Below are 22,930 nucleotides of genomic sequence, written 5' to 3' on the forward strand. Positions count from 1 at the left end.
TTTCCTTCGACGTGTACATCACGGTTATACGCTGTAGAACTTACATCCGATATTTAAAAAACGCTATGATGCGGTGCGTCGTGTATGGAACGAGCCGAAACTGTCCCCCAAAAAAATAAACGAGTTTCTCCGTCGATGGAGTTATTTTAATTATTATTCACGGTATCTTTTGGCCATTAGCTGTATCACGAAATCTCAAATTGTCGATAGGATTACTTTCATTGTCATATATGGTATCACCAGCAACCTACGTCACGTTAACATCGAAACTCCCAGGAAATTCAATCTTTACAATGTAACAATACCGCATGAAATATCAGCAGTCATTCAACAATGTTCAATACACCATTAAAATCCTCGAGAACCAACCCCTTCCAGTTACAACGAGTTCCTCCACCGATAGTTTCGCCATCATCCATAGCGTCGCCCGGCGTCGAAGTCTCCGCGACACCTCGACGCGATTTCTCCCAAATTCGTCATTAATTCGCACGACATCGAAATAATGGATACCATTAGATACCATCGCTAACTAAGCGTATCGTCCTCACGCAGGATATCCATAATTTGCGGGCGGGGGGGGGTCAAAGAGGAGCCCGGTACAAGCTTTTAGGGCGAAGCGACAGCGTCGAGGCGTTGCTACAGCGTGCAACTGTCTCTCGGTTCGTTTTGTTCGCTGAACTAGTTCCCTCCGCCCTTTCCTCCCCGATCCATTCCAGCCACTACCACCGACGCCATCTCACCACCACCACCCCAGCGAAGCGTTATCAAGATCACCACCGTGCTGGAAGCTAAAGGAACACGGAACGAGAGAGCACTGGAGGAGGAACGGCCGCGGTTCGAGTAGGCTGAAGAGAAATCCTCCTGAAGACGTTCAGCAAGGATTCCACCGAATTTAGCCCCCTTTTCGATGAAGATTCCTCTTCGAGGTGACGTTCACCGTTTTCACTACAACATGAAGGACCGATACGTTCCAATTTGCACCGTTTAAAGGGGGATACCACGCTAGGAGGCCAGATATTAAGTGTTTTTCGTGTTTCTTTTTTACGGAGAAAATTTTCTTAGATTTAAGGCTTTCGAGGGTACTGTGGCTTGTCACTATGACTTGGCACTATGGCTTGGCACTATGGCTTCATGGCTTTCGGATGGTCGACCCGTTTGATTTTGTTCCTGACGTTTCGCAAACGTTGCAGTCTGAGTCATCGGGATCGCTTCGATACCGAAGCTCCCTTGGTTCAGGATGCGTATTCCCAATCAGGTGGTAACTTGACTCGTGTCCTTTCTTAATTTTTCTCTTTCCTTTCTCAACTTTGAAAATATTTTGCGTGTGTTTCAAAGTGCAACCGGTAATTCTTTCGATTCGTTTCATACGAAAACCTTCGATAACTTTATACTTCATCGCGCCATTTTGGACAAGGTTTAATCCGTGCCTCGCAGAAGTCGTCGAAGAGAAACGCGCGACAGAAGTGCGAGCGGTCGACAAGAGGACAAAAAAGGGGGGCAAGAGCGAAACGCGCAAAGGAAAAAGAAAAATAATGTCCCGAGCCGAAACTCCACAAAAGCTATGTACACTTTTTGCGCGATTAAGTCCCGTCCCAAGAGAAATCAAAAGAAGAGGCGAAAGATGAAGACGAAGGTTAAGAATGCATCGCGTGGAAAGGGAATGGGAAACCTAATTAGGGAAGAAATATAGTTAAATATAAGTAGCCCTTCGACGATTTCCTTGAGTGGATTTATATTCTCTTTGAGAGTTGAAGAATTTCACCGGAGACTGGTGAAGGAGGTGTGAGAAGTTTGACAGAGTAAATTCAAAGGAAGAAGTAATGGGAACAAGAGTTCTTTTTAAAATTTGTTAATTAAGGAGGAGGAAGAAGAAATAAATAATACAAAGAATATACTTCAACTGAAGCCACCTTGAAACAAAAATAAAAGAGTGTAAAATGAAAAATATCGAAATATGAAAGTTCGAGGCATATAAAACTTGACCGATTAAAAGAAATAAGATACCTGTTCTGCAGATCTCCGGCAACTCTCAATGGAGGTCCAAGAAAAGGAGAAAAACGGATGCCAGGACCAGAGGAAGAAACGAAGGGCCAAACTAAAAGGAAGCGAGGGGATTAAAAAGAAATATTACGTCGTTTAAAGGTATTTCAAGCGGACAAGTAAGGAGGAACAAAATTAACGACGAAAAGAAGTATAATTTCAAGATTAAGCAAGATTCTTCGGAGAATTCGAGCAGCACGAATATTATTTTGCATCGAAACAAGAAAGTTGCGTCGACTACTAAAAATAACCGTGAATAAAATGATTACTTCTCCTTGGTAATTGAGAAGAAACCTAATGAACTAATGATCTCGATATTGTGACCAAAAAATTATTACAAACAAGTTCTACGGAAACGTACATGAAAACATAATAAGAAACGTCCAACTGGTACGAAATTTAAAGCGTATAATTAATAATGATAATAATGATATGTGTAAATATAATATATTGTATCTGATACGTCAACGATAATAATAATTATTATAACAAACAGTGAACTTCTTCTCGATCGCCAACAAGAAGCAATAATCTATTTCCAACCGTTTCTTCATTTCGAAAATCCCCTGCAACAGAGTACAATAAATTGATTTATGGTGCGCGAACCAGAGGAGCAGACCTTTGGCTACAACCGCGTAGCCACTCGAGACGAACAGACTAAGCTAAGAATAATTGGCGAACGTCGAAGGAAGCGAGGGTTTGGGCGGGAAAAAAAAAAGAAGAGACGAAGTCGTCGAAAAAGTTTAACTCGCAGGACGATCAGGAGCACGAAGTCAGTGTGGACGAAGCTTCAATTCCGTTCTGAGGAGCATTGGTGGAGAAGGACAAAGAAGTCAGGAAGAAGAAGACGAAGGAAGACCCCAGGAAAAGAACGAGGAGAGGAGAAGGAAAAGAAGAAGAAACGTGGTCTCGCCGCCGCATACCTTACACGACGCGTAATGAGAACATACCAGCGTCGTTCGGCCTGCTATCTGCTATCAAACGGATACCACCGGTTCAACCATGGATAAACCGTGTATCGGGCCCCAACGCGAATTCGAATTTGTTTTACACTCGGAATATTAACAGCCACGTTGCTTGGAATGTTAATAAGATAACGATGCTTCAATATTTACTAAACTCTTGATTTTATATTATAGGTAACACGAATATCGATCAGAGGAATGCAATACGCGTGCTTATATATCGCAGAGATTATGAAAAAAATTCATTTTTTGTTCGGGAAAGATTAAATAGAAGACTGGAAAATAATTTGCTTTGGACTAATGGTAGAAAAAATAAAATGAGATTCTGTAGAAGTGCAGCAATTACAAAAGGAAATTAATTACGAATTTGGTTAGGGAAAATTGAATGATAGAATTGAATAAAAAGTATTTAATAAAAATGTAGACATGTATACAGAGTGTCCCAAAAATGTTGTAACACCTTGAAATGGGTGGTTCGGGAGGTGATTTGAAACAACTTTTTCCTTAGCGAAAATGTTCTCCGAGACTTCGTTAAGGAGATATTAACGGAAAACGTCAACCAATCAGAGCGCGCGTATACCGTTGGAGCGGTCGCGGTAGCGAAGACTACGAACTAGGCGGACGCGCTTGTACGCGGACAAGTGACTCCGACGTGCATCGAAGGACATTGACGCAGCCGCCTAGCGCATAGCCTTCGCTACCGCGGCCGCTTCAACGGTATACGCGCGCTCTGATTGGTCAGTGTTTTCCGTTAATATCGTCTCAACGAAGCCTCGGACAACATTTTCGCTAAGGAAAAAGTTGTTTCAAATCACCTCCCGAACCATCCATTTCAAGGTGTTACAACATTTTTGGGACACCCTGTATACCGGTTTTAGTATCAGTGGCGCCATCGGTGGGAAAACGCCCAAGTTTGTAGTGAATATAGTTCACACTGTAGCCGCTAGATAGCGAGTGATCTAGTGTAAGTGGCGCCATCGATGGGAAAACGCCCAAGTTTGTAGTAAAAATAGTTTTTATGTCGGTAAAAACATCTAAATAGCGCCAATAGTAAAACCTATTTTATCAAATAGTTTTTATATTTTTCAGCACTTTAATCCCGAAAACAATTTTTGTTTTAGACGGAAATTCACTGTAAAGAAGTGAAACCAGTCCTTAAATTTATTAGGTAAAACTTTTCGATGGTACGAGATAAAATAAAGCTGTCAATTTAAAACTGATTCAATTTTTTATGCTCTATCGCAAGACTGAAAGAACAACTTTTCGCAGTTCGTCATTTACGAACAAATTGATTCTTCATACTAGCGTACAAGCACCGGATCCTCAATGATAAGTGTAGTTAAGCTTTTACCATTTTTATTATAAACTTTTAGTAATCTTATATAAAATGTAATAAACCTACACACGATATATGTATGTATAGCCAACACGCATAGGACTGTCCTTGCGTGTCCTGCAACTATAATATATATATATATTTATATATATATATATTCATTTATTTATAACGATTCCACAGCATAACAAAGAGAGCTTATGAATGAATTACGTCGATAGTTAAAAGTTAGGCAACTTAATACAGTTTAGCTCACTGTCAGGCCTTTGCTTCAATCATATTTTCAAGCAAGCGGCGAAGATCACGTGTTCTGAATTGTTAGGAAAAAAAAAACAATACAATAAGCGCATTGTATTTCACACGGATATGTGTATTGTGTAAAAAGTAAGAAAAAGGTAAATAAAAGTAGGAAGTATCAACATTCTGTTTTAATGTTCCAATTGCGATGATATTATATTAACAATTTCAAAAGTATAACAACCCATAAAATGAGTGTTGTTGAAAAATTTGCAGAAATAAGAACTGACTCTTTTTAAATGCGTTGTTAGTACACTTCGTTTCTTAGAAAACGTGAAAAAATGTTAGAATATGATAAATGTTTCAACGATCATTTTGAGAAAAACAAAAAACAAAAGAGGACGACTGACGCGCGGATGTGATCGAACATCTGTAGAAAGAAACCAGTAGCAAAGACGATAAAGCAGAAATAACGTGTAAAGAAAGCACTCACAAAATGTCTGCTTTGAAAATTCTCTATATTAACTTCTTTCGGTTAAATCTCGACATTAATTTTCTTTATCGCATTATAACGCTATAAATCATCGAAACTCTTCTGGAGAAGCACAGTGTAAGAACATCTGGTGTTATAGACACGTAGTACATCGATACAATACACGAACCTTGGCGCCATCAAACACGAATCGTATTAACAGAAACAGTACGTGCAAGAAAAAGCAAATCAACCAATCATACACATGAAACTATCTTATCAAAATTAGAAAAGCACAATTTTGCTGCAAATTTGTTTTTAATGACAATGTAATAAGAAACAGTATAATAATAATAATCATAATAATAATAATAGTAATAATAATAATATTAATTTTTATATTTATAAATTGTTGTGTAACACTATCTGGCTGATTTATTCAATAAATTTCTGCTTTCTTTTTCATTCTCATTTTTTACCACCGATGTAATAATAATTATTCAATAATAATTATAATAATATTAATAATATTTTCCTTAGTTTTTATCTCGGTAATCGGTATCGTCTTCCTTACGCTCATTAATGTCTCACACCTCAGAAGAATAAAAATATCGTGTTTTATAATATTAAGGAGACACCGTTCATCATTTGATCATTATCCATTTGTAATTAACTCCCCTGCGAGTGCTGTCGTTCGACTTACCTAATAGAAGGAACACGCGCTCTCGAGTTTTATTTTATTCTTTTTTTTTTAGTTGTTTGTCTCCTTTAATCTATATAATCAAATCTATTTGCTTTTTTCTTTATTTCAGGTTATAAATACCCTCCCGCCCCCCCCAGTAACCCCAAACCCCAACCCACATGTCTGTGCATACGATGTATGTGCTTTTCTTTGATGTAGAACATTTTTTTGCTTCTTGTGTAGATGAGTGTATGTTACAATTAACAGTAGTTCGCGAATAGTTCGTCTTGCCGCCGATTCCGTTTACTCTTTTTTTTCTTTCTCGTGCGTACTGTGTTCGGCTTGCGTCTCTTGCGTTATTATTCGTCGTTCTCGAAATTGATTAGCAATCCCAATCTGTGGTCACAGTTGAGCAACTTTACTCCACCACTTTCAGCACCTTACCAATTGCGATAGTCTTATCTGGAAATTACAGGATAAAACCGGTTAGTTCGATTAGCGTGCGCTTATAATTGGATCTCGTAAATATCCGCTTATTTTAAGACCAAAAGTCGCGAACGGTTCGACGCTCGCGATACGAAGTTATATAAAATGAAAATGTATACTTACTTTCATCCCTGAGGGTGAAACGTCCCATCTGTGGAAATAGTTTAAATCTTTCAAGGCATATGACACCCGCGCATTCGATTCTCATTATTGCCACTTGATCTTGCTTGACGAACCTCGGCCTGGTTTTACTCTTGTCGCCTGTTTTCTTGTCAACCAGACAAATCAATGCCTTCACTCTAACTTCTTCCGCGGCACAATGGATATGCATCACAGCACTGTATCCAGCACAAATGATACTCTTATGCTCCAAAATAACAACTTGCGCATCAAAGACTTTTCCTGTTTTTATCGGATTGTTGTTATCGCACAAAACGAATCCGGGGCTAACATCTTCCTCTTCGATGCCTTTTAACTTAATCTTTACGTTCTCTCCCGGACCAACGGATGTCACCTCCTCGTCGTCCGACCATAACTGATCCACCGTCACTGCCGTCTATGGAACACGACAAAGTATATGAGACACGTGTTATCGATTAATAATCGAACAGCGTGTACGAAAACGAAAGGATTTATCGTCTTTCTTACCCTATTCGGCATAACAAGCAACGACTGTCCTTTCTTTGCTTCTCCAGCTTCAACTTTTCCCATCACCACTGTTCCCATATCCTTATATTTATCAACAATTGGCATGATGAAGGGTCCGTTGTTCTTACGATTAAGCGAGGGTAAAGAATCAATGAAAGATATGAATGGTGGACCAGAGTACCACGTACAAAGATGTTCTGGTATTGGATCTTTCAAACCGATACCAAGCTGCCCCGAAACTGGCATAAACGTAAGGTCTTTCGCAGGATTGAATCCCAGTTTACGAAGGTACGGCAATATTTTGTCCCTAAATAACAAAGCGATAGCAGGATTTAAAAATTGTAAAATCTTCTTACTCTTAATCTTCGTACACATGCAAGTCGTATATTACACACCTGCACTCGTTGTACCTTCCCTCGTCCCACTCTACAGTTGGATCATCCATTTTATTTACTAGCACAACCAGATGTTTAACGCCAGCAGTTTTAGCCAGCATAGCGTGTTCTCTCGTTTGACCGCCCCTGTCGAAGCCCGTTTCAAACTCTCCTTTTCGTGCGGAAATAACTAAAACTGCAAGATCGGCTTGCGCCGCGCCGCCGATCATATTGGGTACAAAACTTTTATGACCAGGTGCGTCTAAAATCGTGAAATGCTTTCTTTCGGTTTCAAAATACGCTCTACCAACTTCCACTGTCTTTCCCTTCTCCCGTTCCTCTTGGTTCGTGTCTAGCGCCCAACTCAAATACCACGTTTCTCTACTTCTTTCCTTAGCTTCTCTTTCATATTTTTCTAAGGTCCTTTTATCAACCATTCCAGTTAATGCCATTATTTGACCACCGATCGTTGATTTTCCTGCATCTGAAATATACAATTCCATAAATCTGTCTATCGTTTTGTTGATAAGTTATCGATTATCAAATTCATTACTTACCAACATGTCCTATAAAAACAACATTAACATGTTCCTTTTTACTCTTAGTGTCTTCCGTTACTTTAACAGGCTTTTTTTTAGGTACTTTAACAACCATTTCTTCGTCCTCCTCAATGTCACCCTTAAACAGTACGGAGAAACAAAATCACCCACAATTAATAAAAAAAATCTGTTAAATATTAAATGTTCAAAGCAAAACAATTTAAGCGTACTTCTTCATTTTCGGAAGGTATGAGAGGATCCACATCCACTGCCGCTTCTTCCCAAGAATCGGCTGGTTGATGTTCGGGGCTAATATTTATTTGATCTGTGACGTTTGGAGGCGGAGCCCCTCCTCCGGCAGGTGGTTCCTCCACACGACTGCCCACTGGATCTGGTAGAACTGCTGGAGTGGCATTGCCTGTAATGGTTACAAAAGTAATTATAAAGCAATTTGCTTTCAGAAAATATTCTAAATGAATTTTTTTGTAGTTTTCATAACAAATGGTGGTTATTATTATATACTTAATAAATAAAATGTAAAACTGCTTTGTAGATACAAACAAGTCAGTGTAATAATAAATATGTGATACTAAATGCCAATGTAATTTAGAGTATGAATACGAGTGGGAGTAACTATATAAATGAAAATATCTGTTAAAATGATATCTGTATTTCATCTTGGTGTCTTTAATCGATGTTTGAGACACGCATCTTACATCGGAGCGTTCTCTTAGATTTGATTTCTTAATAAAGTAACAGTTACTTACATCGATTCGATACAAGTATATACACATGTGCTCGAGTTTAGAGACAATCTCTGTGTCTCCCACTTGTTATCAAGAACCATTTCAGAAACAGCCATACATGTGGACACAGCAACAGGGGTTAGTCGAAGCAGTTGGTAAAGGAAGAATAGCATTGATGGTAGATTTGTTTTGAGGAAAAAGTCTAAAAAGGTTTCTAGGGGGTTGCTGCAAGATCAATTTGAATTCTGTTTGATGACTAACCATGATGTATTTCAGGGGACATAGAGGTGGTTACAGTATTCGTCATGACAGCGACATTGCAGGAACTGTCGGCAGCGTTTCTGTTCTGCGGTGAAGAATGAATGCAGAATGAAGGCACGAATTCCGCAGCGTTCACATTCAGGGTCGAGAATTTGCTCTCTATGGACTTATCCTGTGGCGGAGCGATGTCTCCGTTGTCCGCCTGCTGTTCCCACGAATCTGGAGCTACACTGTTCGCCATATTTAACAGAGTTCGGTAGTCGAGCCGGCCTCGTATATTAATCGTACACAGAAATCACGCTACGCTACGTGCAGGATTTCAATTATAACCGCGATTACAATTGGGACGGGGCTTAAAAAAATAATTATTTACGATATCCGCGCACACCGTAACACGCGTATCGGTACCCCGCGTGCGACCCCCGTGGTCTGTTTCGTTGCTCCACTTCGCCGGAACTACAAACATCAAAACACCAACTTTCAACTCAAGAACGTTCTTGAGTTTCGATAGCGCGCGCTTCGTCGATTCACTGGCCGCCACGAAAAGAAATTTCCGCGTAGAGAATTACGGAGGCACAACAAACGACCTTTAATTTTTTTTCTCCCAATTCCAATTTTACCTGAAATATCTCTAGCCGCGACCGATAATGTTGGTACCGCGAATTCCATTCTTGGCGCAACACCAAAAACTGTCTGCGATAGCGTGGAGGTTCCGCAAAAAAACATATGCCAAAGAGAAGCTTCGTTTTCACGACGTTACATTCTCTCATGAAGATAAGAATATCTTCCAACGTCGATGTTTCCGACCCTATAGTTCTGTTATATTGCTAATTAACACTAGTATGCAGATATACATGTATGCACATAGACACACTGACAAGTCGTTATAAATACATAACACTTTATCAAGTTATGATTAAATCGCATATGTGGACGTCTGTATACAATCATAAGAATACAAATACTTTTTTTCTTAGAACTATTCATTTCTTACCGAGGGGAACAAACATGGTTCAAGGAGTTTTTATTATTTCGTATGTTAATTAAATTTTATATTTGTCGAGTAAAATATTTACAGAGGTCCCTTACTTCATTTTTCTTTATATTTAATACACACAATATACAAAAACATACGGAAAAAAAATCTGTCAAAAGATCAAAATATCACATTATCGTTTCTTCCGTCTTCGTTTCTTTTTGCTTCCTTCGTTTTGAGCCCTATCATCCGATGATTTTTCTATACACGCTACATCTATTTTTCGTTTCGACAATTCTTTTGTACTTTGTTCTTGTATAGTGTCTGAAAATTCTGTGTTTCCTGAAGGAATGCTGAAACCTGGGATCTGTTCAAATATAATTTTACAAGCGGTTAAAATAAAACGTAAAGAGTTTAACGTAATAACGATTAACTTGATATGATTCATTGCGATAGACTTACGTATGGTTTAACAAGTTTAAATACTAATTTCTCGTGCTGTACATTAGATCTATCCAAACTTATTTGCACTATAACAAGATCGAACGTTCGAAATACGATGTCCCCGCAAGTTTGCGAATGATCTTCGTCATGGTATTTGAACGATACGGATGATTTCTTATCGTTCAAATACAACGTTCCTTCTAATCCATATTTAGGAATCAGTATTTGTAGCGCGTTCTTACGTACAAAAAGTATATAACCTTCTTCATCTTGAATTTTACCCCTGAAGAATAACTGGAAAAATGAGAAGTAATACTGTTAGCGCGAATGCAATTGAATCTTAAATTTAAAGAAAGCGTAACAAATACAAACATGTGTATTAAGTGCAACCGATGCACGGCCAGCGAACTGAGCCATTCTGTTTCGATAATTTAGATTGTGACAAAGCGCGTGATTCTTCTTCTTGTCCAGTAAATCAGGATAAGTCACGTCAGCCCCTATGCAAACTGCCAATAAACGATGAACCATTACATCGGCGTATCTACATGATAAAATAAATAAAAATATTCAAATCACGTTATTTAAGTTACTTTCATTTTTAATTTTGGACTTTTACCTTCGGATAGGCGAGGTGAAATGGGTATAGATTGGACATGCTAAACCGTAATGGAAGTATTCGCTTTGTTGGTGCATACCGCTAACGAAGTATACAGCCTGCATCATACACCGTGTGGCAAGTATTCTTAGCATAGTATTGAAGTAAGGATTGTCCTTTTTGTAACACTTGTCTAAAGATTCTGCCAATTCTTTGCCGCTATTAATGTTTATAGTGAAACCCTGTTGAAAAATTATTAGTTATTATCATTGTACGCAAAACAGTTGTATTTGATTCTTCTTCGAATAAGTTTTCCATACTTGATTTTTTCCAGCCTTTATAAGAGGCTCAAAATTAGCAGGCGGTGGCTCAGGATGTCTTCTTAACACTGCGCATTCTGGAAATTCCTCCACGATCTTTTTAGCAACCGAAATATTTGCTAGCAGCATAAATTCTTCGATCATAGAATTAGTGTCTTTAATTTTTTTCGCTTCCACATCGATGGGATCGTGTGTTTCATCGTCAACTTGAAAACGGATTTCCGGAGATGCTAACACTAACGCGCTACGATTAAAACAAATTCAATTAAACGCGATTAGTACCGCAATCGTTGAAAAACAAACTAATTTATTATTGGAACGCCATGTTTCGTACCCGTTTTCTAAACGTTTCTTCTTTAATAGTTTTGCTAAATTATTAAGGTTTCTTAACGATTTTGCGATTGAATCTTGTTGAGTGGAATCATCGATTTTTAGCTGAGCTTCGTCGTAAGTCATAGCTGCTCGCGAACGAATTACAGATTTACAATATCTCGTATTAATTATATTTGTATCCTTGTCCATTTCCCATATACAGGAAAACGCTAATCGTTCTTCGTTTCCTCTTAAGGAACAGAGATTCGTGCTGAGCAATTCTACAATCATTATTTTTAATATTACGTTGTAAAATTCGACATATATTACGAATGAAAAAATTAATGTATATTCGAAAGTTAGAAGTTATTTTTACCTGGAATCATTTGAATCCTTGTATCAACCAAATATACAGTCGTAGCTCGTAAAGCTGCTTCTTTATCTAATGCTGTACCAGGTCTAATAAAATGTGTTACGTCCGCGATATGTACACCTACTTCGAGATTACCATTCGGCAATTCTATACAATGAAGCGCATCATCGATATCTGTGCACCCTGGCGGATCCACTGAACATATATCTAAATGTCTAAGGTCCTCTCGACCTTCCAAGTCCTGTATCGTAAAAAGATATATACGATCAAAATATATATCTAATTATTTTAGTCGCATTATTTGTACATACAGTTTCCGTGATGCTCCAAGGCATTTTTGGAAGTGAGCTAAGAACATCATCAGAAAATCGACTATGCGGGACATCGTGCTCTAATAGTATTACTTCGTTTTCAGTTGCTTTATCTCCTATTTCACCTAATGCTCGTACAAAGTGACCCAAAGGAGACCTAGAATTTCGCGGCCACGAATCAATAGCAACGATAATTCTTTGTTTACTCAACACCTTGTATTGTCTGGTTTCGATTCTTATTTTAGGTATTTTTCGTTCGGCTGGGACGAACAAATGACTTATACTCTAATTAAATACAAAACAAGGTTATGATATACAAATAGTACATATATAATAGACATTTAAGTTAATTATTACAACTGTTGTAATTACCCCTTCAACATTATTAGGCTGCAATATTCCACAATACTGCCTCCAGTTCCTTCTAATGATACCAACAATCCTTCCAGTTGGAGTTTTTTGCATTTTGTTCGAAGAAACAAATTTATCTAACACTTTCTCTGTTTCTAAAATATCGTCCGCGTCTGCTTCTCCCTCATCTTGTAGAATAATATCACTGGGAGATGACCACTGGTCTTCTGGTAAAAGTTCAATTGCAACTGTATCGCCATCAACAGCTCTATTAAGGTTGCTTCGACCTTGGATCAAAACCTACAACAAAATATATGTAATTGAAGACATATTTAGTCGAGATGAATAATAATAGAAGACAAGTAAGCACTCACGGAGTTTTCCATTCCTTCTGTATTTACGTATCCCTCTAAAAAGTTTTCTCTCGATGCTGAAAATTTTCCTTGCATAAGTTCCCCCTTTTTTATACCATTGTGTAGTTGTGTTGGAGCAAGGTGACAAGGGAAAACTTCCCTGCCTTCGTTTTCCGAGCCATAACTTAGTTTGCATAATTTATCTACTAAATAGCCTGCATTTTCCAACGATGCCACGTAATCCTCCACTGAAAAGTAACAATAGCATAAAGTGAAATAAAGGTTATAATTTATCTACAACTTCAAAAAAAGAGCTTTACTTGAAAGAACAGGGATCCCTTCCTTTTCTGCTAATTCTCTGTTTCGCGCGTCGTCTGTTAATAGTACTGTCTTAATATTACAATTGTTAGAAGCTAAATGCTCATTGTACCATCCTGTCGCGACTCGTATAGATCGATCGTTTCGATCGTTTGGGCTTTCACCAGGATTACGTTCTATATAAGTATTTCTACACAAAATTATAAAATATGATTTACAATAATACATAAGATAGAAATGCCACTCTGAAAGTGGAATAAATAAAGTTTAAACATACTTGTGATGTTCGTTAACAAATACATAAAATTTCCTATGCGTGTGACTAATTATATCCTTTAACTTTTTATATACATTAGAACTTTTATGTCTTACTTCTTCCAACACTGTTTGCAAAATTATTACATTGGAAATAACATCTTCTTGTAAAACGTCAATCTAAAATTATGAATGAATTAGTAGATTATGATTAAATTAGTAATGGTATTAAAATGTGGTAAGATTATTCTAACCTGGTTTAAAATAATATTGGTATCCAATAAAAGATAATAAGGATATGGTAGTCTAGAACTTTTAGCACCTGAATCTTCGTCGTCTAATATAATATTTCGATTTCTATAAAGACATTTATCGCAAGCTTTGGAACCACAGTGGATATCATCTCTGAGGTAGTGTTCACGGACAGTCTAAGAAAAAGTAAAAGAAAATGTAAATACTCGGACATTTTTACCTTCAGCAATGACAAATTGTAATTAATGAATTGTGTATTTGATCTTGGGCATCGCTTAAATGTCAATCAAAACATGTCAAGCCCTAACTCTGTTTATATTACCTTAAACACTTTTCCTCCCTTTGTTTTTCTAAAGAAAACCTTTGTTTTCAACATTTTGCTTATTTTTATTACACAGACGGATGTTTAATTAATGATGCACCCGCTTTCCTGTGAAAACTAAAAAGCGTCTCTTAAATTCGAACATGTATATACATAAACGATCAGACACTACACGTGGATCCAATCCTCCATTATACGAAATATCAATGCATCGTCATGGCAGGAAACTGTAAAAACTAAAAGTAACCATAGTTAAAGAAATTTAGTACTATATTACCATACGATCCTATTTCCATTGACATAGTAATAGAGTTACAAATTTATTCCACGATTACTTTTTTCATTTTGTAAATTTATGTACTCGTCTACCGCTGTTACCGTTATGCTTCAGAAGCAATAAAATATCTTTAACTGAAAAAGCTTTCTTGTTTCCTGTTTTTCGAGCAAGGGCCTCGTAAATTACGTAGCCAGCTCTAGTGACAGCTCAGGCTCTAAATATGTAGAGACTATAACGACTAAAGATCGTTTCACATCCAAAAGCACGTGAGTCTCGGCATTTTTTTCTTTTGTTACCAAGTGCGACTCAATCCACTACAGTAATTACTCATCGGTGAAATCATTATTAAAAAAAAAAATTTACCAATTTCGAATAATATTCTATGTCGTTGAAAAATCGCCTGTTATCGAGTGTGATAAAATTTCTGAATACGAAATTAGTCGATCGATCGAGAACGCGATTGTGAATTTCGATTTATCGATAGGAGAGAAGGTTCGTCACTGCGCTCGCACGTAGGAATCGTAGGTGATGGTAGAATGACAGTTCTCTGAGCAACTATTGCGCGAACATGCATGATCGTTTATTCCACTGTCAATTAATCCACGTGATGATCGAGGATTCATGATCGTTCCTTTGATTGTTACGCATTGTTTTCTCGGACGCGTGGCTCCAATGAAAACCTCTTCCACCGATGTCACGGTTGCGTGTCATGGATAATCGAAAGGGACCAATTCGTAAAGACACACTGCGCTGATCTAGAACACCAAACGCAAGGATATTCGTATAACAAGAAATGACTTGTAGGCGGTTTATCAAATCGTCGAAAATGTCGTGTTGCTGATGTAACTAACCGATTGTCGTTTGGAGTTCCGCGGTATACGTTCTCGACGTATCGTCAGCGAGAAATTTGAAAATTACGTCGTACGTTTCGTCCCGACAGTTGCTCAGTTGATGAAATTTTATTTAAAATTTATCAGAAGCTCCAAAGGAATGTGTTAAATGACCTCGCGATCAGTGTAAACAACGTTAACGACGCAATGGAAAAATTTGCCGTTGATTTGGACAAAGTTCTCGACGATTTTGAATTTAATGAAGGTGAGAATTTCTTTTTTTTTTCATAGAAAACGAATAACCATATCTTTGTTTGTAAACAGTTTCAAATCTAATATCTGTACTCCAAACTCAAATTGAATGCTATTATAATTATTGGTCCTATTTATTATAGATTCCTATCGAATAATATAATAAACCTATCTTTCAGATTGTGCAGAGCAAATAGCATCTGTTAATCCTTCTGCAAACAGTGCATCGTCTTCTGCGAGTAAGAGTAACTTGGAACCATCGGATTTAAAACCTTATAATTATCATTTGATAGAGTCTAGAAAAGCCAACAAAGAATTGGATGTGGTATCTCCTTTGGAAAGGTATAAGGATCCACAGGAAACGGCTGGAAGGAGTATATGTGTCGAAGACAAGAACGTAATTCCTGATGCTCTTACCTATACTAAAGATGAAACGTCGCTAGATAGCTTGGACAGCGTAAATCATTTTTATATGCAAGAATGCGCAAACGACAATAAATTGACACAAAAACAAATTGTCCCGCCGTATAACTCCGAGCAGGTTCCTTTGACGATACATAACGACATATCGCAAAAATTAATTCAAAAACAGCAAAATGGTAGTAGTAGCCCAAAGATTGACAATAGGTATGATAAAAAACTGAATCAATTTAATCTCAAACCCAGTGTTAGCAATGTATTCAGTAGTTTAAACGACTATATAAACGCGCCGCCTGGAAGTTCGGACTGTATTCACCCTACGTTAGACGAGCAAGAAAGAGAATCCAATATAGAATCTAAACCTATTTGCCACGATAGGGAAGCACCTCGGTTAATTCAAAGTTCTGTGAAAAATACAGACGAAAGTACAGCGATTAAACAAGGAAGCAATACGATTATTAGTGGTAAAGAAGCTTCCATTTCAAGTCAACATGATGTCGCGGTATCCGTAGCATCGGAATTTCCCGATACGCGTGAATCGAATATCGAAGAAGATAGTGTAAAAAATATTCATTTACCAAGTTATGAAGAAATAAAAAATGAATCTGAACTCTCTAGAAACACAATGGTAACCGAAACATACAGATTAAGTACCGATGCAGAAGTAGTAAACGAGAAACTACATAGTAAACTCAATTTTGATCGGGTGCGTGAAAATATTGATATCGTAAGCAGAGAGAATAATTCGAGATTTGAATATCTTCATGGCGCTCAGGCGACTAGTTGCGAAAAGAAGTCTGTAACACAATCGGAAGAAAGTAAACCGTTAGATGTAAAATGTTCTGTTACAACTGATAAACATAAAGTCAGTTCAAATCTAGTACATAAACCACTTGGATTCAGTAGTATCAATGATTTACCAGAGGAGGAACTGACTAAGTATTTAGCTGAAATAGAGGAAGAAGATACGCTAAACAAAGAAAATAACAAGCACGAAACTGTATTAGAAAATACAATGCAAAGTACATCACAAGATCAAAAGAACGAAGTTCAAATCTTGAAAAATATTATAGAACCTTCAACGACAACAGAGGAAGAATTAAGCAAGAAAATAGAAAATATTTCGGTAATTGATTATACGAAAGAAGATACAAATAAAGAAATACAGACTGATTTATTAGAGAAACAGAATCAACAACAATACAACGATCAAGCGAAAGAAGATAAACGTAGCGACGTGTTAGATAATACAAGCAGTAGAAAATTCGAATTATCGCATATAGACGATGATGAGAAGGAAAAACACGAATATATTCATGTAACGTTAGAAAGCGGATCTATATCTAATACAGAGAGTATTAAGGACGTTCGAGAAGATTGTACATATGATTTAAATATAAATCAAGAATCATTGACTAACGATAGAACTGAAACGCAATTAAAGGAGCAGAAAGAAAATTTTGGGCAATATAGTCAAGCTTGCGAATTAAAAATGCAAAGCGACATCGATAATAATTCCGAAGAAAGCATTTCGATATCATCCGAAATAAAAGTACAAAGTAATACGATAACGCATTATGACGATACAATGCCTAAATCTGTGGAGGCTTCCATAAGATCAAATACAAGCGATACCAGCGATGAATCAGAGAAGCCAGTGCGTCCTCAGACTTTGGATATCGTTTTAACAAATAATACAAGCGAACATCCGACACTTGGTTCTACAAGCGATACATCTGGTCAAGTGCAATCGGATGTCGATGCTATGAAAGAAGATCAAGGATCTTTGCCAGATATCTTAGACAATTCCTTACCAGAATCTAGTTTAGTTTTGGGAAAGCAACCCCCATTTTGGGTTCCAGATAGCAATGCACCCAGTTGTATGTTCTGCGATGTAAAATTTACAGTAATCAAAAGGCGACATCACTGTCGCGCGTGTGGAAAAGTCTTATGTAATAAATGCTGTAGTATGAAATATAAATTAGAATATCAGGGAAACATTGACTCCCGCGTTTGCGTTTCCTGTTATCAGCTTCTCACCAAAGGTAATTTCTACGATATAACGTTTGATTATTAGAACGTTGTTAACTGTATAAGGAAAAAGGGAATATAGTAACGGAAATTTTATTTTGCAGCTGAAACTGAACAAGGTTTGGGAGAATGGACTTCTGGTTATTCAACGTGCATGAGTAACAATGATATCAATTCACCTCAGGTACGTTGAATGCAAATTATTTTATAAGAGATTGCTGTGTATTTTTTTCATGTATGGACCCATAAATTCTAATAGTAAATATTAACTATCAGTAGTTTGTCACATTTATTTTCTATTAATAAAGCGTTGAATTATTACTGTCGATCATTTACTATTTCCATTATTGTACTAACTTAATTCAATTGTTTACGAGAATTACAACATAGGATGTTACATTCCTTGCTGCCTGGTTGCATAACTCCATTAGATTCTTATTTCATGTAAATATTTGATATTCTTTTGTTTATTAATTCCTGAGTTTCTATTGGTAATAAAAGATCTCTAATTTAGTTATTAGTTGCATCAAATTTTTGAAGAAAATGATAAAGCTCATATATCATAAATTACATTTAAATAAAACATTTTTTCTTAAATTAATCTAAATGTTAGCATAAGATTATTAATCACCTATAACAATTTGTTGAATACTTCTTTCTTATTATTTCACATCGTTTCGTAGATGAATTTAGATTTAAGACAGAAACTTTACAATCTTCTCACAATTATAAAACAGAATCAAATGTCTAATGTTTCAACTGATTCACAGTATTTAAAATTGATACTTATAAATTACGAGAATGATACGATTGTAGTAGCACGTTCAATTTGTTTGCATTGTGTTCTTTTTTCATGTTATAAATATTTGTTTCTGGTTCGTTTTTTGTTAGATATTGATTTTCGTATTACAAATATAAGGCATGCTTTTTTTTTAACTAGCATTATTTGCGAAGAGTTACTTGTCTGCTTTATATTTTAGTTGCAAGAAATATCCAGTAAACAGAAAATTGTCGCGATTGAAGTAATTAAGTTATGCGAACATACTAACTGCGATCATTTGTAGTTTAATACTTAAATGTCGTTGAATTTTTATTATGTTACTGATTGTTTACTGCTAATATTTTTTATTTTTTTGTTAGGACTTTCAAACATTTTCTTTAAATAAAATTTTATCGTAAAGCGAATATTTCTAAATAACAAAGTATCGATCGGATGATTATCGTATGAATAAAATATACAGATCATAATTAAATGCAATAAAGGAACATTCTATTATTTTGTGTGTGCAATCTGTGTTTACTGGATGAAGAAATAAATGTGAATGTTAGGAGTATTCGAGAAATGGTTATAGGGGAGACAGCCTAATCCAAATAATCCCATGGAGTACTGTTCAACTATACCACCCTTGCAACAGTTATCTGGCGGATTGGCTCCACCGCCTACGGTCATGGTACCCGTCGGAGTTCTTAAAAGAGAAGGTGGTACAAAGAACAGGCCTGAAGTTTCAAAATCTGTTATGTTTAGCGATGGTAGGTAAAAGTTATATTCAAGTTGTATTCAATGATGTTTAAATTTATTCATTGCAAAAAGAGTGAAGTATGTTTGATTTTTAAGACTTACAGTTGCTCAAGCACTCGAATTGCATTTTGTTCTAACAATAGAAAGTATCATATTTTTCTAAACTTAATATAATTAATTACTAGACAATTAACACGTAACACTGTAGAGATCGTAGATACAGCAACCCTACACTTTAATCTGAACCTGATACACCTTGCATTAAGTTTTGGTTTTCTTGAGTTGACGTTATATTCCTATATCTGTGTGCGATATTATTTTTTTGCCTCCCTGAAACGTTTCACCTCGTCAATGGCCCTGTTCCTTCCTGTTTGTTTTGGTTTTATGCACCTATAACTAAAACACAGGAATAAGGCCTGGCTGTGACCTGACAGAACTAGACATGTCGTGGGACTTGAAACGGCCGTACCGGAAATTGGCGAGCATGATTATACCGACGCCTGGATCGTCGGTGCCGAGTACTTCTGTCAAGAGGCAGAACTTGCCGCATTTGGATCCAAACACTGAAAGTTACGTGCCACACGAACCGAACGCCCTTCCGCCAACCGTAACGATACATAAAGGACGTAAGTAATAGATCTATTGACAGATAACTATGTTTTGCTTTAACATAACGTTATACAAGTTTATTTAACTTTACAGAAGTATCATACCACCCTGTAACAGACGAGGATCTTCTCTACAAAACACTAAAAAATGATTGCGAGCCACCAGTAATGTTTGCAATTAATCGGAATCTCTATGCCTACGTTAAGATAGTAAATTGTAAGCGTAAACTGGTAGTAATTATTGCAGGTATTAATTTGATAGTACTTCTAACGAAACGAATTCCATGCATCATTTTTAGTAAATTGCTGCGTAAATAAAACATGTTGGAACGTTACATCGAAAGGACTCGCTTGCGTAGGACAAGACGAGGTAATACTGTTAATTGAAACGTTGCCCGATGAAACCCAGATACCGAAGGACCTCCTTATTTTCATCAACGAGTTATATCTCGAAGCTATCGCAGGTATCGTTTTGCATGTTTATTTCTAACGAATTTACAACATAATTTAATAAATCATCGATACAGGACACACGGTCTCCGAGTTGGGATTCTCGAGATATCATGGAGGAAATCTTTTGGGTTCTCGGAAACATGCTGGATTTCTTTTCATACGACAAACGTTTCAATGTTTACAAAAGATCGTTTTACCTCCTGCCCCTTTCCTAGTGGGTTTACTGGTGCACAGGTTTGTTTCATTAAAAATTGCAATACAACGATTATCCATTTACATAATTCGCATTTTTTTTTATCGTTTTAGGTGGGAAACACCGTGGGCTAAAGTGTTTCCGTTGCGTCTTGTCCTACGAATTGGTGCGGAATATCGCAACTATCCTTGCCCGCTATTCTCCGTGCGATTTCGTGATGCCTTGTACTTTGAGATAGGACACACTGTTATGAAAGTGTTAGCGGATTTTCGAAACTTCGGGTACACGTTACCTACCGTGAGAGGACTGACTATACATTTCAGGAATCGAATAACGGATGTGATGTTCCCAAAGAATCGATACGATCAAGTGATCAAAGGTTTGAACAATTCGAACGACCACGTGCTAGCGTATGCTTCGAATTTCAGCATGGCTGCCGACTCGCACTTAGTCTGCATACAAACCAACACTGGCGACGAAAGCAATTACCAAACGCAAGCGATAAGTATCGCGAACAAACCAAGAACAGGTACGTATTTGATTTATAACGAATGTAGTGAAGGATTAATTGTATTTTCAAATGCTAATTAGTCCTTACAATCGATTCAGTGACAGGAACGAGTTTTATCGTTATCAACGGCGCGTTAAAATCGTCGATGGGTCTCTCGGCCAAATCAAGTATAGTGGAGGATGGAATGATGGTAGAAATAATGCCAGAAAAAATGGAGGCTTTAAAGGCGGCTCTCAGAAACATGCAAGATTTTTCTATTGGTTGCGGTCGACAAGGAGCACCCGAACCAGACGAAACAGTAAACATAAAATGGGTCGAAAACGATGTAAACTTCAACGTAGGGTAAATGTCACGGCAGTTAATTTTTCGATTCATTTTTCATTTTAACTGCGAACTATTTGAATTCGTTATCTAATTTTAGAGTTAAAAGTCCTATCGATGGACAACCAATGGATGGTATTCCATCGATTAGAGTACGTAAAAGTATCCATTGCAAGGGAACAAGCAGATTTATTTGTTGGAGGGAAGTATTTATTATTAAGGTATGCGCAGCGACGAATATAATTTTACTTTCGCCCTACTTATGTTATCAAGCGTAAAAATATTTTTGTTTCTTGAACTATCTCTCATAGATCAAAATGTCATTAAATAAATGTATTTCAAACTGTTTCTGTTCAAAGTCTGATGATCATCCGAACGGGGTTCACGATCCAGTGGATATAGATAAATTATCCGGAAATATAGCGAAAGCAACGTGCACAGCTTTGGTGAAGCTACTAGACCTTCTAGCTACTGCTGGTTTAATGAAACTTGGCGTAAGAACTACCATTCATCCCGATAACGTGAGTTCCTTGATATGATATAATAATGACGATAAGCAATTCTATAGCACTTAGCAGTTTGGAATAGTCTCTCATCTGAAATTTAAAAAGAAACGTATAATGAAGTTGTAATATAACACTAGGTGGGTTATGAAGCTGGTAGTGAAGGTATGAAATTGCCACCGATCTACATGAACAGTTTGGACAACGAATTAATTCAAGTTCTGCATAAAGCAGCGCAAAGCAGTCAGGATACACATACGGTGCTTGAATTAATTTTTTACATACTCGACTATTGAGACTTGTCCCTGTTTACTCCTGTTTTGTTAACATCTTCATCGAACAAAATATTGACACGCATATTGTCGTGCAACATTTGTACACCCGCCATGTACAATTTAAGGATTCGTGGAACTATTGAAATAGATGATCTGAAACGAGGGGGAAATATTTTCTATTTAAATACTAACCACATACATAGACGACACAAAAGCGCTTATCTATATGTACATCATAAAATGTACCGAATCATGTCCAGTAAAGATACAAGAAAATAACTACTAATACACAAATATAAATAGTAACTGCTGAATATGAAGGTACATACTCACATTTGCTTTAAATTGTATTAGCCTCGCTCCTCTGGGGTGTGGCAATCGAATTCTGTATTTATAATTGTCTTTTATTCGAAAACATTGACGATAAATGTATTGTTTTGTATAAAGAATTTTAGGAACTTTTTGTGGCTGGAGCCGAATGAAGATACCATCATTTTTTATTTGCATTATGTAAATATATACGTTTTGTTGTTATTCGTGTAATATTTGTATAATGATAGTTAATAGTACTTTTTTGAAGTGTTAACTTGATAAATAAAATAGTTTTTGTTAATCTCTATGCGTTTTAAAGAGATCGAAACTATCTCTGGTGAATAATTGAAAGAAATTCGCTGGAATGTTGGGCTTTGAGAGATTGTATGAGCAAAGATGAAGTTAACGTAAGTAGTCCAATTACGACATAAGGAAACGTGCAATTTTGTTTAACAAA

General features: G+C 36.8%; 3 protein-coding genes across 6 annotated transcripts; 1 reads left to right on the plus strand and 2 right to left on the minus strand.

Annotated features, from left to right (window-relative positions):
- Window positions 1-4,754: 4,754 nt before the first annotated feature.
- Window positions 4,755-9,338, minus strand: LOC128887117 (eukaryotic peptide chain release factor GTP-binding subunit ERF3A). The gene is made up of 7 exons (XM_054142616.1): window positions 8,787-9,338; window positions 8,010-8,197; window positions 7,798-7,918; window positions 7,262-7,724; window positions 6,867-7,173; window positions 6,342-6,774; window positions 4,755-6,194 (listed from the first exon to the last, which is right to left on the minus strand). The coding sequence occupies exons 1-7, from the start codon at window positions 9,025-9,027 to the stop codon at window positions 6,151-6,153; spliced, it is 1,797 nt and encodes a 598-aa protein (XP_053998591.1). The 5' UTR covers window positions 9,028-9,338; the 3' UTR covers window positions 4,755-6,150.
- Window positions 9,339-9,807: 469 nt separating this feature from the next.
- LOC128887111 (exosome complex exonuclease RRP44) lies at window positions 9,808-14,171 on the minus strand. The gene is made up of 14 exons (XM_054142608.1): window positions 13,969-14,171; window positions 13,649-13,822; window positions 13,417-13,574; window positions 13,142-13,329; window positions 12,843-13,069; window positions 12,490-12,768; window positions 12,118-12,402; window positions 11,810-12,047; window positions 11,456-11,714; window positions 11,122-11,365; window positions 10,823-11,043; window positions 10,579-10,747; window positions 10,225-10,500; window positions 9,808-10,129 (listed from the first exon to the last, which is right to left on the minus strand). The coding sequence occupies exons 1-14, from the start codon at window positions 14,020-14,022 to the stop codon at window positions 9,956-9,958; spliced, it is 2,946 nt and encodes a 981-aa protein (XP_053998583.1). The 5' UTR covers window positions 14,023-14,171; the 3' UTR covers window positions 9,808-9,955.
- Window positions 14,172-14,547: 376 nt separating this feature from the next.
- Window positions 14,548-22,780, plus strand: LOC128887106 (zinc finger FYVE domain-containing protein 9). 4 transcript variants are annotated; one of them, XM_054142598.1, is made up of 13 exons: window positions 14,548-15,340; window positions 15,507-17,792; window positions 17,883-17,962; window positions 19,131-19,308; window positions 19,705-19,923; window positions 20,000-20,122; window positions 20,205-20,369; window positions 20,433-20,592; window positions 20,665-21,080; window positions 21,161-21,404; window positions 21,484-21,604; window positions 21,743-21,904; window positions 22,027-22,780. In XM_054142598.1, the coding sequence occupies exons 1-13, from the start codon at window positions 15,283-15,285 to the stop codon at window positions 22,180-22,182; spliced, it is 4,368 nt and encodes a 1,455-aa protein (XP_053998573.1). In that variant the 5' UTR covers window positions 14,548-15,282; the 3' UTR covers window positions 22,183-22,780. The 4 variants fall into 4 exon arrangements, with proteins under 4 accessions (XP_053998573.1, XP_053998574.1, XP_053998575.1 ...); XM_054142599.1 differs by having other exon boundaries at window positions 19,732-19,923; XM_054142600.1 differs by having other exon boundaries at window positions 14,549-15,340; window positions 19,194-19,308.
- Window positions 22,781-22,930: the final 150 nt, after the last annotated feature.

Source organism: Hylaeus anthracinus, unplaced genomic scaffold, assembly GCF_026225885.1.
Source record: "Hylaeus anthracinus isolate JK02 unplaced genomic scaffold, UHH_iyHylAnth1.0_haploid 11985, whole genome shotgun sequence".
Lineage (NCBI taxonomy): Eukaryota > Metazoa > Arthropoda > Insecta > Hymenoptera > Colletidae > Hylaeus > Hylaeus anthracinus.